General features: G+C 49.4%; 1 gene segment (V, D, J or C); it reads left to right on the top strand.

Annotated features, from left to right (window-relative positions):
- The first annotated feature begins 16680 nt into the window (after nt 1-16680).
- LOC123347485 lies at nt 16681-17280 on the top strand. The segment is given in 2 exon segments: nt 16681-16765; nt 16856-17280. Coding segments are annotated over 2 exon segments (471 nt in total).
- The last annotated feature ends 365 nt before the right edge of the window (nt 17281-17645 follow it).

Below are 17645 nucleotides of genomic sequence, written 5' to 3'. Positions count from 1 at the left end.
GACCATTTTATTAGATTTAACTCATGTTTTAAAATCATCACACAAAGTAAAGTTGGCTACTCAAGCCTTCTATGAAGTGCTAAGTCTACATCCTTCTTGGTTTCTTGTTATAGTTTTGCACAACTCTGTTAATGAACTTCTTGACTGGAATGCATTCATCTATTGTGGCTTCTCATGTGTCCGGTACTTCCATTCCTTCAACTGATATGCTCATTAGTTCATTCACATCATCAGACAGAAGGCGACCTCTTTCTGAACACAAAATTCTATTCAATGATGAAAAACAACCCTCACCTGTAGCTGTTGTGACTGGGAGTAGCAAGAGATGAGTTCCTACTTCTTTCATCCCAGGAAACATGGCATAAAGATTGTCTCAAGCCACTAGTGATGATAAAAAAGAAGTTGAAGTCAAAGCTTCATTCATTCGTCCTATGATATTCCACTCTGTGTTCAAATTCTCTATTCTGTCCTGAGCACATGGCAGCCCTATTGCTGGTAGTGCCTCACTCCACTCAACTGTTAGTGTTTTATAGGACAGGGGTCTGTAAAAGTTACATAGAGGTTGAATAGAATCTAGAAGTCGTTGTTGTAGATTTTTAATAATCAAGTCTGTGTAATGTTTCAGTAGCCTTAACAAACACTTCTTGCCCTCTTCCTTTAAGAATTCAATATAAATGACTTCATTAGTCAACTTCTGGACTGAAGTCTTTGCTTCTTCCAGTACTTTTTCAATGGCTAGCTCTCTGATTGATCCAAATGTAGCTTCTATGGCTGGACAAAGATCTGCTACTGTTGTAGCAGATGCCTGGATGACATTGTTTAATGATCCAAGTGGTTTCAACAGTAGACTTATGAGAGAGAGAATGGCAATAGTCTTCTCTGAACATAGTAGCAAAAATGATCCACCAGCCTCACTCCTTAGATCCATCCCATCTTGGTAGATACTTTCCAAAGCCAGTAATAACGGCTGGAATAATTTTAAGACAACAGCCAAGGATCGCTCATGAGAAAGCCAGAGGGTTTTCCCAGGTTGGACTAATTTGAACTTCGGTAACAGTGTATCTTCTATATTTTCTAAGATATTCAGTCTTTTTGGACTCTTGCTGAAAAAAGAATATAATGAAGACAATAAATTTATAGCTTTTTAATGTCTTTTGAAGAGTCTGCAGCTTGTACTCCTGCTGTTTAGAATAGATGGCTTCTGTGTTGTGTATAGGAGAGATTAGGGTTACACTTTTCTCTGACAGGTTTCAGAGTAGCAGCCGTGTTAGTCTGTATCCGCAGAAAGAACAGGAGTACTTGTGGCACCTTAAAGACTAACAAATTTATTTTAGCATGAGCTTTTGTGAGTTATAGCTCACTTCTTCGGATGCATAGAATGGAACACACAGACAGGAGATATTTATACATACAGAGAACATGAAAAGGTGGAAGTATGCATACCAACAGGAAGAGTCTAATCAATTGAGATGAGCTATCGTGAGCAGGAGGAAAAAAAAACTTTTTGAAGTGATAATTAAGATGGCCCATAGAAGGTTTGAGGAGAACTTAACATAGGGAAATAGATTCAATTAGTGTAATGACCCAACCATTCCCAGTCTCTGTTTAGGCCACAGTTAATTGTGTCTAGTTTGCATATTAATTCAAGTTCAGCAGTTTCTCTTTGGAGTCTGTTTTTGAAGTTTTTTTGTTGCAAAATTGCCACCTTCAAGTCTGTCACTGAGTGGTTAGAGAGGTTGAAGTGTTCTCCCACTGGTTTTTGAATGTTATGATTCCTGATGTCAGATTTGTGTCCATTTATTCTTTTGCATAGAGACTGTCCGGTTTGGCCAATGTACATGGCAGAGGGGCATTGCTGGTACATGATGGCATATATCACGTTGGTAGATGTGCAGGTGTACGAGCCCCTGATTTCATGTCTGATGTGATTAGGTCCTATGATGGTGTCACTTGAATGGATATGTGGACAGAGCGGGCATCGGGCTTTGTTGCAAGGATAGGTTCCTGGGTTAGTGTTTATGTTGTATGGTGTGCGGTTGCTGGTGAGTATTTGCTTCAGGTTGGGAGGCTGTCTATAAGCGAGGACTGGCCTGTCTCCCAAGATCTGTGAGAGTGAGGGATCATCTTTAAGGATAGGTTGTAAATCTTTGATGATGCGCTGGAGAGGTTTTAGTTGGGGGCTGTAGGTGATGGCTAGTGGTGTTCTGTTATTTTCTTTTTTAGGCCTGTCCTGTAGTAGGTGGCTTCTGGGTACTCTTCTGGCTCTGTCAATCTGTTTTTTCACTTCAGCAGGTGGGTATTGTAGTTTTAAGAATGCTTGATAGAGATCTTGTAGGTGTTTATCTCTGTCTGAGGGATTGGAGCAAATACGGTTGTATCTTAGAGCTTGGCTGTAAACAATGGATCGTGTGGTGTGTCCGGGATGGAAGCTGGAGGCATGTAAGTAAGTATAGCGGTCAGTGGGTTTCCGGTATAGGGTGGTATTTATGTGACCATCATTTAGTAGCACAGTAGTGTCTAGGAAATGTACTGCTGGTGTGGATTGGTCTTGGCTGAGGTTGATGGTGGGATGGAAATTGTTAAAATCACGGTGGAATTCCTCAAGGGCTTCTTTTCCATGAGTCCAGATGATGAAGATGTCATCAATGTAGCGCAAGTAGAGTAGGGGCGTTAGGGAACGAGAGCTAAGGAAGCGTTGTTCTAAGTCAGCCATAAAGATGTTGGCATACTGAGGGGCCATGCGGGTACCCATAGCAGTGCCACTGACTTGAAGATATATATTGTCCCCAAATGTGAAATAGTTGTGGGTGAGGACAAAGTCACAAAGTTCAGCCACCAGGTTAGCCGTGATATTATCTCTGAGCAAAGCTTGTACTCAGGGGCGGCTCCAGGCACCAGCGCTCCAAGCACGTGCCTGGGGCAGCAAGCCACTGGGAGCGTTCTGCTGGTCGCCGCGAGGGCGGCAGGCAGGCTGCCTTCCACGGCTTGCTTGCGGAGGGTCCCTGGTCCCGTGGCTTCGGTGGACCTCCTGCAGGAGGGTCTGCTGAAGTCACGGGACAGAGGGTCCACTGAAGCCACGGGACCAGCGGACCCTCAGTGCTTGGGGCGGAAAAATTTCTAGAGCCGCCCCTGCATTTATTCACTCTAATTTAAGGTTTGACATGCCGGTAATACATTTTAATGTTTTTAGAAGGTCTCTCTATATAAGTCTATATATTATATAAGTAAACTAGTGTTGTATTGTAAAATAAACAGGGTTTTCAAAATGTTTAAGGAGCTTCATTTAAAATGAAATTAAAATGTTGATCTTACGCCGCCGGCCTGCTCAGCCCCCTGCTGGTCTGGGGTTCTGTTCACCTAGGCCGGCAGCAGGCTGAGCGAGGCCTGCGGCCAGGACCCCGGCTGGCAAGGATCCATCAGCCAGAACCCCAGACCAGCAGCGGATTGTGCAGGGCCAGCAGCCAGGACCCAGAGGGCTGGGGGTGGGCTGGAGTCAGCGCTGGGGGCTGGAGGCATCAGGGCAGAGGGGGGGCTAGGTATGGGTGGGGGCAGGGGTGGCTCTAGGAATTGCGCCGCCCCAAGCAGGGCGGCACGCTGCGGGGGGTGCTCTGGCGGTCGCCGGTCCCGTGGCTCCGGTGGACCTCCCGCAGACGTGCCTGGATGCTCCACCGAAGCCGCGGGACCAGCTGACCCTCCACAGGCACGCCTGCGGGAGGTCCACTGGAGCCGCCTGCCGCCCTCCCGTGGGACGCCGCCCCAAGCACGCCCTTGGCGCGCTGGGATCTGGAGCCGGCCCTGGTTACATGCCTAACTCCCACTGACTGTCAATAGCAGTTTGGCGTCTAACCTCTAGGCACCTGCTTGCACCTTTAGGTGCCCAAACATGCTTGAAAATCTAGCCCATTGTGCTTTACCCAAATGTTTTCAGTTAAATATGTGTTTTGATGCGTGTTCAACTTAAACCCAGGCTTCTCATCTCATTGGGAATGTTGGAAACCACTTATCCATTAGTATTAGCAATCCGGCTGGAGCAGTGGGGAACAGAGCAGGTGAAGCCCACAGAGCCTGCCAAACGTACTTATTCTGTTTATGGTACCTCTGTTGATTATAACAACTGGAGCTGGATCCGGCAGCCTCCTGGAAAGGGAGCTGGAGTCATTGGGATTGATCTGGATAAGTGGAGAAATTGGATACAGATCGAAACAGCATCACCAGAGAAAGTGCTAAAGGCCAGCTCTATTTGCAATTGAACAACATGGAAGCTGCAGACACCACCACTTGTTACTGTTAGACAGCACAGAGCACTCACGCAAAATCCGTCCTGCCCACAGTCAGCTCAGACCCTGCCACCCGTGCCCGACGCACTGAGCAAGCCTGCACAGGAGTGTGACGGGAGATAACATCTGCTGCAGGCAGCCAGGAACAGAGAGAGAGAGAAGTGGGTAGATGAAAGCCTGACTTTTCACTTTCTCCTACCGGATTCTGAGTTAGTCAGTGTAACCACACAAATGTATCCCTGCATGACAGATAGAACTAATCTCTGTGGAACATTTCATAACAAAACACATGGCTATTATTCATGGTTTTATATAGACAAATCCCACTTGTTTCACTGTACCATTGTTCTGGGTGCTACACATCATGTTTACCTTCTGCTTTCACCATGAGTGATAAATTCAGACATAATCAGTAAATCGGAAAAGTATAGAATAATGTGAACATAGCGCTATGGATTTGCATCTCCTCTAGGGTCTGGGGTTCTCCATAGAGCTTAGGCACCAAAATCAAATGAATTTCAATATATGTACTTATATGTTCCCCCTATCACAATAGCACCCGAGTAGCTCACAATACTTTAATTCCTTTACCCTTATAACACCTGTCAGGGACGGAAATAGAATAACTCCCTTGTACTGATGGAGGCCCCCAATGAGATTAAGTGCCTTTCCCAAAGACACACCAGTCTGGGAATTAGACCCAGATCTCATGATTTCCAGACCAGTCACTTAGTTGGGGCATAGCTGGAATAACTCAGTGCAGCCATTTTAGTTCCCCTCATTGTAGTATGGGGGAGATTCATAAAGATTAATAACTGTAACATTATAAAGCCCTTCAGAGTAGAGAGCTATCTTGATCTCCATTTTAAAGATGGAGAACTGAGGTATAATAAAAAGATGAAAGGCCAGATTTGTAAAGGGAGTAAGGCATCTAGTGAGATTGCAAAAACTACCGAGGTCCCCAAATCTCCATCATTTCAACAAGTGTTAAGTACCTAGATACCTTTAAGAAAATCTTAGGTGCTTAAAGACACAGACACCCAGGGATATTTCCAAAAGAGACTGAGGGAGTGAAAGTGCCCCTTAGCAGGGGAGGGAGAGCTCAGTGGTTTGAGCATTGGCCTACTTAAACCCAGGGTTGTGAATTCAATCCTTGAGGGGGCCATTTAGGAATCTGGGGAAAAAATGTGTCTGGGAAGGGGCCCTGCTTTAAGCAGAAGTTTGACTAGATGACTTCCTGATGTCCTTTCCAACCCTGATATTCTATAACTGAGAATGCCAAATTCATGATGAACTGCTGAGAAATAGGCTAAACACAACCCAGAACTGCTGGTTACTCTTTGATAAGATATACCAAACCAGCCACAAAATTAAACTCCTGTTTCACCACACTGGCTAACAAGAAAACATAAAGGCAGTTTCCTCAGGCATTCCAGTTCTGATATCACCACCAAAACCACTGGATTCAGAGATGAGTGGTTCTTTACAACTAATTTAATCAAATAATAGGTTTTTCTGATCCCAAAGGACCAGCCACACACCCAGGTCAACATATAACTTAGATCCTACCCAAAAATCACACTAGTGCTAATCTTTTAGTATCTAAAATCTAAAGGTTTATGCATAAAAAGAAAGAAAGGTGAGAGTTAAATTTGGTTAAAGGAATCAATTCCATACAGTGATGGTAAAGTTCTTGGTTCAGGCTTGTAGCAGTGTTGGAATAAACTGCTGGCTTAAGTCAAGTCTCTGGAGTACATCCACAGCTGCGACGGGTCATTCAGTCCTTTGTTCAGAGCTTCAGTTTGTACCAAGGTTCCTCCAGAGGTAAGAAGCAGGATTGAAGACAAAATGGAGGGGTTTCCAGGGCCTTTCATAGCTTTTGCCATGTGGAGGGCATCCCATTTTTCTTACTGTGGAAAATCACAGCAACAAGATGGCGTTTGGAGTCACATGGTGGGCAAATCCCATGTCCATGCATTTCGCCTAGTCAGAGCAGGACATTTCATTAAGTGTAGATGGGCGTCTCCCATGGTCCATTGTTAGTTAAATGTTCTTTGCATGGATCAGTCAATTTGAATAGTCCCTCCAAGGCAGAGGTGGGCAAACTATGTCCCTCGGGCCACACCCAGCCAGCGAGACCCCCTTGCCCAGCCGCTGAGCTCCTGGCCCAGGAGGCTACCCCCGGCCCCTCCCCTGCTGTTCCTCTTCCCCTGCAGCCTCAGCTCGCTGTGCCACCGGCGCAATGCTCTGGGCGGCTGGCCAGCACAGCTGCCATGCTGCCACCTGACCCGGTGCTCTGGGTGGTGCAGTAAGAGGGCAGGGGAGTTCAGGGTGGTGGTCAGGGGGTGGAGGTGTAGACAGGGGTCGGGGAAATCAGAAGGTGGGGAACAGGGGTGGTTGAATGGGGGAAGGGGTCCCAGGAGGGCAGTCAGGAAGGAGGTGGGGTTGGTTGGGGTGGGGAGGGGCAGTCAGGGGCAGAGGGTCCGGGAGTGGTCAGGGGATAGGGAGCAGGGGGGTGGTGGATGGGGTAGGAGTCCTGGGAGGGCTGTCAGGGGGCAAGACGTAGCGGGGGGTCAGATAGGGGCCGGGGTCCAGGCCACGCCTCGCTGTTGGGGGAGGCACAGCCTCCCCTAACCAGCTCTCCATTCAATTTTGGAAACCTGATGTGGCCCTCAGGCCAAAAAGTTTGCCCTCCCCTGCTCCAAGGTGTTCTGGGTAATAACTTGGTGGGCATTGCCCCAGGAGCAAACATTTGAAATCCAAGTATAGAGCCCCCCAATACTTATAATGTCACATACAAAAATGATACTTGCATACAGATAGCATAATCATAATCAACAAATCAAACCTTTTCATATACACACCACTCGACAACCTTTGTACAAGATTTGCTGCAAATATGTAACAGTGGTTGCAACAATGAACTATATAGTCATATTTTAATCAGATAATGTCACAGGGTCATTAGGAAAGTCAGGGGAAGTTGGGTTTCTGGCCTGATTAGACACATTAGTAAATCTTTATCTGCATCTTTGGGTGCCTAAATTCTTTTGAAAAACTGCCCCCAAGGGGCTTGCCGAAAGTGACACAGGAAATCTATGGAGACTGCTACCCCTTCCCTTCTCTGTTATGCCCCTTATTAATATACACTAGGCTGTTCATTAATTGCAGATAACTCAGTGTTATGAGAATGCCTGGTCTCACTTTCAGGTGACATTGTAAACAAGAAGTGGGCAGCAGTATCTCCCATAAAGGTAAACAAACATGTTTGTCTTAGTGATTGGCTGAACAAGAAGTAGGACTGAGTAGACTTGTAGGTTCTAAAACATTATATTGTTTTATTTTTGAATGCAGCTTTTAGTACATAATTCTACATTTGTAAGTTCAATTTCCACGATAAAGAGATTGCACTCCCATACTTCTATTAGGTGAATTGAAAAAATACTATTTCATTTAAAAAGAATGAGGAGTACTTGTGGCACCTTAGGGGGGAAATTAGCATGGGGAAATAGTTTTTAGTTTGTGTAATGACCCACCCACTCCCAGTCTTTATTCAGGCCTAATTTGATGGTGTCAGGCTTGCAAATTAATTCCAGTTCTGCAGTCTCTTGTTGGAGTCTGGTTTTGAAGTTTTTTTGTTGAAGAATTGCATCTTTTAGGTCTGTAATTGAGTGATCAGGGAGGTTGAAGTGTTCTCCGACTGGTTTTTTAATGTTATAATTCTTGACAACTGATTTGTGTCCGTTTATTCTTTTGCACAGAGACTGTCCATATTGGCCAATGTACATGGCACAGGGGCATTGCTGGCACGTGGCATATATCACATTGGTAGATGTGCAAGTGAATGAGCCCCTGATGGTGTGGGTGATGTGATTAGGTCTTATGATGGTGTCCCTTGAATAGATATGTGGACAGAGTTGGCAACGGGGTTTGTTGCAAGGATAGGTTCCTGGGTTACTGGTTTTGTTGTGTGGTTGCTGGTGATTATTTGCTTCAGGTTGGGGGGTTGTCTGTAAGTGAGGACGGGCTTGTCTCCCAAGGTCTGTGAGAGTGAGGGATTGTCCTTCAGGATAGGTTGTAGAACCTTGATGATGCGCTGGAGAGGTTTTAGTTGGGGGCTGAAGGTGACAGCTAGTTGCGTTCTGTTATTTTCTTTGTTGGGCCTGTCCTGTAGTAGGTGACTTCTGGGTACACTTCTGGCTCTGTCAAGCTGTTTCTTCACTTGAGCAGGTGGGTATTGTCATTTTAAGAACACTTGATAGAGATATTATAGGTGCTTGTCTCTGTCTGAGGGATTGGAGGAAATGCGGTTGTATCTTAGAGCTTGGCTGTAGACAATGAATCATGTGATGTGGTCTGGATGGAAGCTGGAGGCATGTAGGTAGGTTTAGCGGTCAGTAGGTTTCTGGTATAGGGTGGTGTTTATGTGACTATTGCGTATTTGCACTGTAGTGTCAAGGAAGTGAATCTCTTGTGTGGACTAGTCCAGGTTAAGGTTGATGGTCAGATGGAAATTGTGGGAATCCTGGTAGAATTCCTCCAGACCTTCTTTTCCATGGGTCCAGAAGATGAAGATGTCATCAATGTAGCACAAGTAGAGTAGGAGTGTTAGGGGACGAGAGCTGAGGAAGCGTTGTTTTAAGTCAGCCATTAAAATGTTGGCATACTGTGGGGTCATGTGGGTACCCATAGCCGTGCCGCTGACTTGAAGGTATACATTGAAGTTATCCTGTTGATAATAGCCCACTGTAATTGATTTGTCTCATTAGAATTGGTAAGGCAATCCCCATCTTTTCATGTTCTCATATATATATCTTCCTACTGTATTTTCCACTCCATGCATCTGATGAACTAGGTTTTAACTCAGGAAATCTTATGCTCAGATAAATTTGTTAGTCTCTAAGGTGCCACAAGTACTCCTCGTTCTTTTTGCTGATACAGACTAACATGGCGACCACTCTGAAAACTATTTATTTTGTTTTTACAGTGCAAATATTTATAATAAAAATAATAATATAAAGTGAGCATTGTACACTTTGTATTCTATCTTGTAATTTAAATCAATTTATATGAAAAAGTGGAAAACATACACAAATATTTAAATAAATTGTATTCTATTATTGTTTAACAATCGGATTAACGGCAAACTGAGGCAAAGGTTACTTTAAGTGGCATCCCAAGGTCACACCAGGGGTTTGTAGATCGGTGACGAATGTAATAACCAGGACTCCAGTCTCCCAGGCTGAGAAGCTACACACGGGACCCTCCTTCCTACTCTCAGGAAGCCCCATCCCGCTGTCAGGATCTGGGTGCTGAGCTGAGCCCCCTGTCTCTGTGTGGTATAAATGGGATACTTGTCTCCGAGGGGATATTGCCATGTGCTGAGACACCGCCCACTGTCATCTCTTATACCCACCCTGGGAAACCCGCATGCAAATCCCTGCCCCGGGGTGTTCCTGTTTAAATACCCATCCCTGGTTCTAGGAGCCTCAGTCTCTCCCCAGACACAGAACTGCCCGGTCCTGCCCGCTGGGGAGTTTCCCTCATTTCATGAAAACGAGAATGAAATCTCTGTGGCTTTTCCTTTCCCTGCTCTCAACCCTCACCTGTGAGTGTCTCTGGGGCAGTGGGGGGAAAAGGACAGAGCCATGGATTTGTTCGATGGCTAATATTGTCTTTGCTTTTTTTCTCCTTTTCCCAGGTGTTCTGTGTGAGGTGCAGCTGGTTCAGTCCGGCCTGGGGGCGGTGAAGCCCGGAGAGACCCTCACCCTTAGCTGCGCTGTCTCCGGTGAAACTGTCGATAGTGGCTATGGTTGGAGCTGGATCAGGCAGCCTGCAGGGAAAGGGCTGTAGTGGATGGGACATATTTTCCAAAATGTTGGCGGAGAGTGGGAAACAGCTTATACCCCGTCTCTCCAAAGCCGAGTAACCATCTCTGCAGACACCGCCAAGAACCAGGTCTCCCTGCAGCTCCGCTCGCTGACAGCTGCAGACACCGGCACCTATTACTGCGCAGGAGACACAGTGACGCAGAGCAGAGCGGGACTGGTACAAAAAGGGGAAACGGATTGTGAGCAGCACAGGGAGACAATATGAGCTCCGATTCCCCCAATAAAACCGAAAGAAAACGCAAAGGGGAGGCGGGTAAGGAATGCAAGGGAATTTATTTTATATATTTAGACCATGGTCGGCCTGACCATCATTTCTCCATTAGGTAAATGTATATTCAGGAGCCCAGTGCAGGTTGTTAGTTGCAGAAACACAGAGAAAGTCTGACTCATCTCAGAGTCCTACTCAGAGTAATTCACATAGTTAATGGAAGGAGTCTGTCATTAATAAGGAATAGGATATGCAAATAAGGGAGACAGTTTCCTGTTTAAATCTGTCCCTTTCTCACCCCAGGCTGCACCCGGAGACACAATCCGCAGCCCCTGGGTCTGTGCAGTGACCAGCCAGTCCCTGAGAACTTTCCCCTCCAGCACCAGGGAACTAGGGGCCAAGAGCTGAGGAAGCGTTATTCTAAATCAGCCATAAAAACGTTGGCACACTGTGGGGCCATGCGGGTACCCATAGCAGTGCCGCTGACTTGAAGGTCTACAACTATTTCACATTGTGGCACAGTGTGTACCTTCAAGTCAGATCAGTGGAGAAGCCGAGCCCTTAGTGCAGGTCAGGGGGCCTGCGGAGCCCAGAGTGAGGGTTGTTTGACAGCCAGGGCGGGGTCAGTGATCGCTGAGTGATCTCCCCCCTGGATAAAAATCCACCCTTTTGTAGAGGGGGCAGCACAAGAGTCTATGCACCTCCTGAGTGGCACCGAAGCATTTGAGGGTCTGATGCCCAGATCCACATTCCCACCACAATCCAAAGGAAACACGTCTGTGAGTTTCATGCTCCGTGGTGGGAAGAGGAAGGCCAAAGTGGGTGTGGATGCAACATAAATATGAATGGGAAGGGGAATCGAAACGGAAGTGTCCAGGGGGTATTAATCTGAACCTGAATCTGAATGGGGATATGAAGTGGAGTATAAATGGGACTACAGGGGGAAATAGGAACAGTTATATGACTATGAACTCCTACGGATGGGACTGGCAATATGAATGGGAGGGTGAACTGGAATGTGAATAACAACGTAAATGGAAATACGAATCCAAATAGAAATACCTCAAAGAAAAGCACTACGAATGCTTACCTCCAATACTGACCTGCGGTCCTGCCTCCTCCTGTTCCCCAGTTCATCCTCTCTCTGCTCAGATTCATATTTTTCATTTCCAGTCAGTTAAAAGTGTCATGAGGAGAGTATGATACTGACACGCCCCCTCACACTAGAACTCTCCCCTCCCCTCCACACCTCCCCCACTACCCCCCACGGCCACGCTCACCTCATACAGACCCTACGTTACTGCCCATTTTCCCCCTCCCTGCACCTACCCACCACGGCTACCCACAGCCTCCCTCACGCCAAGAGACCGAAAAGGCTGGGTGCACCCTCTGCCTTCTATACCCGACACCACAGTTACTGTCATCACCCCATAGAGACCCGCTCATCCTGGCCTGGTCCCCTCCCTTCTACCGCTAATCCAGGCTCCCTCTTCATTCGAAGAGCGGTGACCTCTGGACATCTCTCCCTCCCCGGGGGTGGGATCCCAGATATGAATGTGCTACAGCCCCTCCTGACAGCAATATGCAAAGCCCAGGAATCTTGGTTTCTCCCCCGCAAAATACCCCACAGCCCCCCCCCAAAACTCCAGGATCCGGTTTAGGAATTGCACTTCAGCTCAACCCACCCGAGACCCACTCCTGAACCGGCCCATCACTGTTATCCCCATCATACCCAGGCACTGCACCGGCCGGCCTCTAAGCTGCAAATTCCCACCATCAACCAGGGCCACCCAGAGGATTCAGGGGGCCTGGGGCAAAGCGATTTTAGGGGCCCCTTCCATAAAAATAAGTTGCAATTCTATAGAACCCTGTATTCTAGTGGAGGCTCAGGGCAAATTGTCCCACTTGCCCCCCGGGTGGCCCTGCAGTCAACTGAACCCCGAGAAGCCGGGCAATGAGGAGTCACGGGTGAAGAATCCCCCCAGGCTTTTCTAACCCCCCCTGACATTCTCCGCTGTCAGTGACACTCGGTGCTCACCCCGGAGACATTCTGCCCTCAGCACATTCACCGCCCTGGCGCTGCGCATCCAGCTCTGAACTCTGGCCTGAGACTTTCCTCCGAGCACTTCTCCCATCTCCAGCGACCATCTGCAGCACCGGCCCTGCTCCATGCACTAGGCGCTCCTGCTGCGGCCCCGGCCCCCGGTCACTGCGCATGTCCGTGGAGTGGGCCCCTGCTGGGAAAGGGAACGCGACACTTTGCCCCAGCGCTGCGGGGAATCTTCGCCCTCCAGCGGGTGTCCCCCAAACCAGTAAAAACCTCGGACCTGACTCGGTCACTGACCCCACAGAGCCACCGCCCCAGGGTGCACGGGGAGTGGGGGCTTCCGAGCGGAATCTCCCACCAGCTCTTAGTTCACTAGAATAGATTTCAGAGGGGGTCCCAAATCCCCGGGTAAACAATTCCGGCTATTCAAGGGAGCTGTTTGCAGGGGCGGCTCTAGAAATTAGGCTGCCCCAAGCAGCGCGGTGCGCTGCGCCGCCCTTCCCCGGTCCCGCGGCGGGTCCCTTCTTCCCGCGGCTCCGGTTGACCTGCCGCAGGCATGCCTGCGGGAGCTCAACCGGAGCCAAATGCCGCCCCCACGGGGAAAGGGCCGCCCAACGCGCCTGCTTGGCGCGCTGGGGTCTAGAGCCGCCCCTGGCTGTTTGTTTCTGCCATGTACAACAGCGTAAGGAGCGTCTGACCCCGCTCTGAGCCAGCGCGCTAGCAGTTTGCATCTCCGAGGAGAGGAGTTTGTGTCCCTTATAAGGAGCGGGACAGGGCAGTGGTTCTCAGACGGGGTAAGCGGAGGTCTTCCTGGGGATGCATCAGCTCATCCAGACATTTGTCCAGTTTTACAACAGGCTACATAAAGAGCACTAGCCAATTCAGTACAAACTCAAACGTCATACGGACAATGACTTGTTTATACTGCTCTATAGGCTGAAATTTAGTACAATATTTATATTCTAATCAATTTATTTTCTAATTATTTGACAAAAACGAGACTCAGCAATTTCTCAATAAGGTGCTGTGACACTTTTGTATTTTGATGTCTGATACAGTTTTTATCTGAGGTGAAACTTGGAGTATGCGAGACAAATCAGACTCCTGATTCAGTACAGTCTGGAAAGGCTGACAGGACAGCCACTGAACTAGGCCATTTTCCTGCCTCTATTAGTGGCCAGAACCAATTGCAAGAAACCCTGGTCCCTGGTCACACCGGTCTTGGTCCACTAATCCCAGGGAGGCTCCAATGCAAACTTAACTCTGTCCTCAGACTTCCCCCCCACCCTTCAGCTTCTCCCACCTGCACCCACAGACACACAGCACGGGACAGTCTGACTCCTGCACCCGGAGCCCTAGGGCGAGTCACTCAGATCACTGGCAGCAGGAGTGTGTGTCTCTTATAACGCGGGGACATGCAAATGAGGGAGACAGTTTCCTTTTTAAATTTGTGCCTCTCTCTGCCCAGGCTGCACCCGGAGACACAATCCGCAGCCTCTGGGTCTGTGCAGTAACCAGCCAGTCCCTGAGAACTTTCCCCTCCAGCACCCGGGAAAATGGGATTTTTGCTCCTTGTAATTTTCGCTGTAGCCGTTTTGGAAGGTATTTTCCTCCTCAGAATAACTGGCAGAGTTAGAAGAATATTGTGTTACCGCTGTTTTTATACCGATATTAATGGCCTGTCTTTGTTCTCAGTTGTCCGGTCCCAGGTGCAGCTGGTGGAATCCGGAGGGGATGTGAGAAAGCCCGGAGACTCTCTCCGCCTCTCCTGCAAAGCCTCCGGGTTCGACTTCAGTAGCTACAATATGAACTGGGTCCGACAGGCTCCCGGGAAGGGGATAGAATGGGTCGCATTTATTTACAATTATGGGTCGGATCCAAGCTACGCTGATGCAGTCAAAGGCCGATTCACCATCTCCAGGGATAATCCCAAGAGTGAGCTGTATCTGCAAATGACCGGCCTGAAGCCCGAGGACACCGCCCGCTATTACTGTGCGAGAGAGACGCACAGAGTAACACTGTGGATGCGCGTACAAAAACCAGAGCTGCGGAACTTCCCGCGGCTGCCGCATGGGGGCAGCAACGACACAAGCAAAACTCTCCTGCCTTGGGCGCAAGAGGGGGAGGGGCCTCAGGACTGAAAACTCTGACGTCGCGGATTAACTCTTTCATGTCCTGACTACGTTCCCCACCCCAGTGCAGAGCAGAGCGCTGCTCGCCTCACGCAAACGGCTCTTCCCATTGGAGTTAATGGGGCGGGATCTCCAGGGAGCGGAGCAATCGGCCCCTTCTCCGTATGGCTAAACCTGCCGGGGAACATTCCCTGTGGGCACCGCACAGTTCCGTGCAGCCGGTCACTGCTGGGCAGGGGATCCAGTCCCAACTCTCTCCCCGCGCCAGCGGGTGTCCCAGCCCCACGGGACCCCGTGAACCGACCCCCCCCCACCAGCCCCGCTGCTCGTGGGCCGGAGCTGCAGAGCTGAGATTCACCCTATCTCATGACTATTTATATTTCCATATAGTGAACGCATTTGTTCATTTCTCTTACCAAAAACAAGCAAGCAAAACTCGGCCAGGACCTGAGCATCTTCCATCCGCAAGTCACCCGAATACAAACAGGCCCTGAAGTCGAGTCTCTGGAATTGTGTGATTTCAGGGAAACTCCTTGTATTATTAATTATTATTATTATTTCCCGTATCCAAAATACACTCAGGATCCCACCACACTCAGAACGGCCCAGCACACACCCTCGGTAAGGGACAGTCTGACTCTGTCCCAGATTCCTAAGAGAAATAATAAAACACAACAGAATTTGTGTCTCCTATAATGAGGCGGATCGGCAGACAGGACCACCGCCACTCATTATTTAGATCTGTCCCTCTCTCTGCACGGGTTGCACCCGGAGAGACAACCCGCAGCCCCCTGGGTCTGTGCAGTTACCAGCCAATCCCCTGAGAACTTTCCCCTCCAACCCCAGGGGTGAATAAGAGCCTGCCCTCAGTTTGTAACCCTATAATTCACGGGCTTTGTCACCCATTTCTGTGGCAAGTCACGATGGGCCTGTGCTGCTGAGGCCGCTCAGTTCCTGAAGAAACCCCGCTCAGCTGGTACTGGAAATAGGGCGCAAGGTTGGGATTTTCAAAGGGGCCCCATGGATTAAGGAACCCACCTCACATTTGAGAATCACAGTCCAGAATTTCTGCAGCTGTCCGAGGGCGGAGCTAAAGATCCAGCCCACAATACAGTTCCAGCAATTTAACAGAGTGACCGCGGAGATAAAGGACTGAACCTGCAGCCCTTAATTACAGGGAACTCCCAACGGTTGGCGCTGAGGGCAGTGAGGAAGTAAGGGTACAGGGAAGAAGCCTGGTAGGACTTATTGGGATCCTGCAGAGAGAAGCAGCAGCCCCACAGGGGAGGTGTCCGGGATCTTTAGGGTCAGAGAGCGAAGGGCTGGTGGCCTTGTCCGGTGGCTGCTCGTTTGGGGTCCTCATTCCCCTTTCGATACATCTCCTCTGGCGCTGATGCGTCCCAGCCCTGGCGCGCAAGAACAGAACACGGAGCACGCAGCAAAACTCTGAAACCCGGGCTTTTCAGAAACAGTATCAGAAACACAGACAGGGATGTCCAGGGATGTCGGGGGCAGGGAGCTGAGGGGTCTCACCTTTCTCTTCTGAGACCCGGACAGCAACACACACCTGTCAGATACCGGTTCTTGCCTGTCCCTGTAAATGTGGGGAGGTGAGAGCGCCGAAAGCCTGGCAGAGCGGGGCTCCTTCCAGTCCCCGCGGCAAACCCTGGCAGCAATTAAAGACACTTCCCTGACTGCGAAGAGGAGAGTCGTGTCCGCTCCAGGGGTGTCAGGGCTGGGCCTGTAGACAGAGCATAGGCCACTTAGCTGCTGGGGCAACACCAAAGGGTGAGAGTCTGTTAAACCCTTGAGGAGTTCAAAGCTTTTCCCACTCCTTTTTTCCCCAGACCAGGATGTGAGCTCATAAGAGCCACCAGACTGGGTCAGACCAAAGGTCCATCCAGCCCAGTGTCCTGACTTCCCACACTGGCCAGTGCCAGGTGCCCCAGAGGGAATGACCAGACCAGGGCACTCATGCAGTGAGTCTCTGGGAAGGACTTTTAGCTGTTATAAGGAGGGGGATATGCAAATAAGGGTGAGAGTTTCCTGTTTAAATCTCTCTCTGCCGAGTCTGCCCCCCGAGACAAACTGCAGCCCACTGTGTCTGTGCAGTTACCAACCGACCCACCCGAGACCTTTCCGCTCCCCTCCCACGCCAGGGAAAATGCCTCTTTGGCTCCATTTCGTGTTCGTTGCAGCAGCTTTGGGAGGTATTTTCTCCCCTTGTACGGGCAGGGGAGTCAGCGGGATGGATTGTTGGCAATTCGCACTGACATGATTTTAACATGCGTTTATTCCAGGTGTCCGGTCACAAGTCCAGCTGCTGGAGTCCGGCGGGGATGTGAAAAAGCCCGGAGACTCCCTCAGACTGACCTGTACCACCTCGGGGTTCAACATAGACAGCTACTGGATGAGCTGGGTCCGCCAGGCTCCCGGGCAGGGGCTGCAGTGGGTATCAGCAATTAATGGAGCAACAACCCATTACGGAGATTCCGTGAAAGGGCGATTCACCACCTCTACAGACAGCTCCAAGAAGCTGATCTACCTGCAACTGACCGGCCTGAAGCCCGAGGACACCGCCCGCTATTACTGTGCGAGAGACACAGTGAGGCGAAGCCGGGCTGAGCTCAGACACAAACCTCCCGTTGCGGTCAGCAGGGGAAGTCCCAGCTGGTTTGTGACACTGACAGTCCGGGCGCTGGGCTCTCGCGGTTCCCTTCCTTGAAATGGTTAAAATGTTCTCGGCTCTGCAGCCACATCCAGTGCCACAGACAGCAGAGATCCCGAGGCCGGCACCCCGGGACTGGGATGGGGGGACTGACACGCTGGGTCCCATAAACTGTTCTACGCCTCACAACACATTCTATAGAGCCCAGAAAATGCCAAACACTCCCCATGTGACCCCCATGTTCTGTGTGCTGGGAAAAACCGGGATAAGGAAAAACACGGACCAGGACAGCGATCAACGAGCAGAGGCTACTGCCCTCAAACAGCCTGACCAGTGCCCTAGAGCTGTGTGATGCTTGCTTAGAAGCCTATTAAACAGCTTCCGTTCTTATCTGACTCCCTGCCTGATCCGCTGTCTCACCT

This window comes from Mauremys mutica, chromosome 13, assembly GCF_020497125.1.
Source record: "Mauremys mutica isolate MM-2020 ecotype Southern chromosome 13, ASM2049712v1, whole genome shotgun sequence".
In the NCBI taxonomy this organism is placed as follows: Eukaryota; Metazoa; Chordata; order Testudines; family Geoemydidae; genus Mauremys; species Mauremys mutica.
The sequence above is the reverse complement of the archived record's forward strand: the minus strand, read 5'-3'. Positions and strand labels throughout refer to the sequence as shown.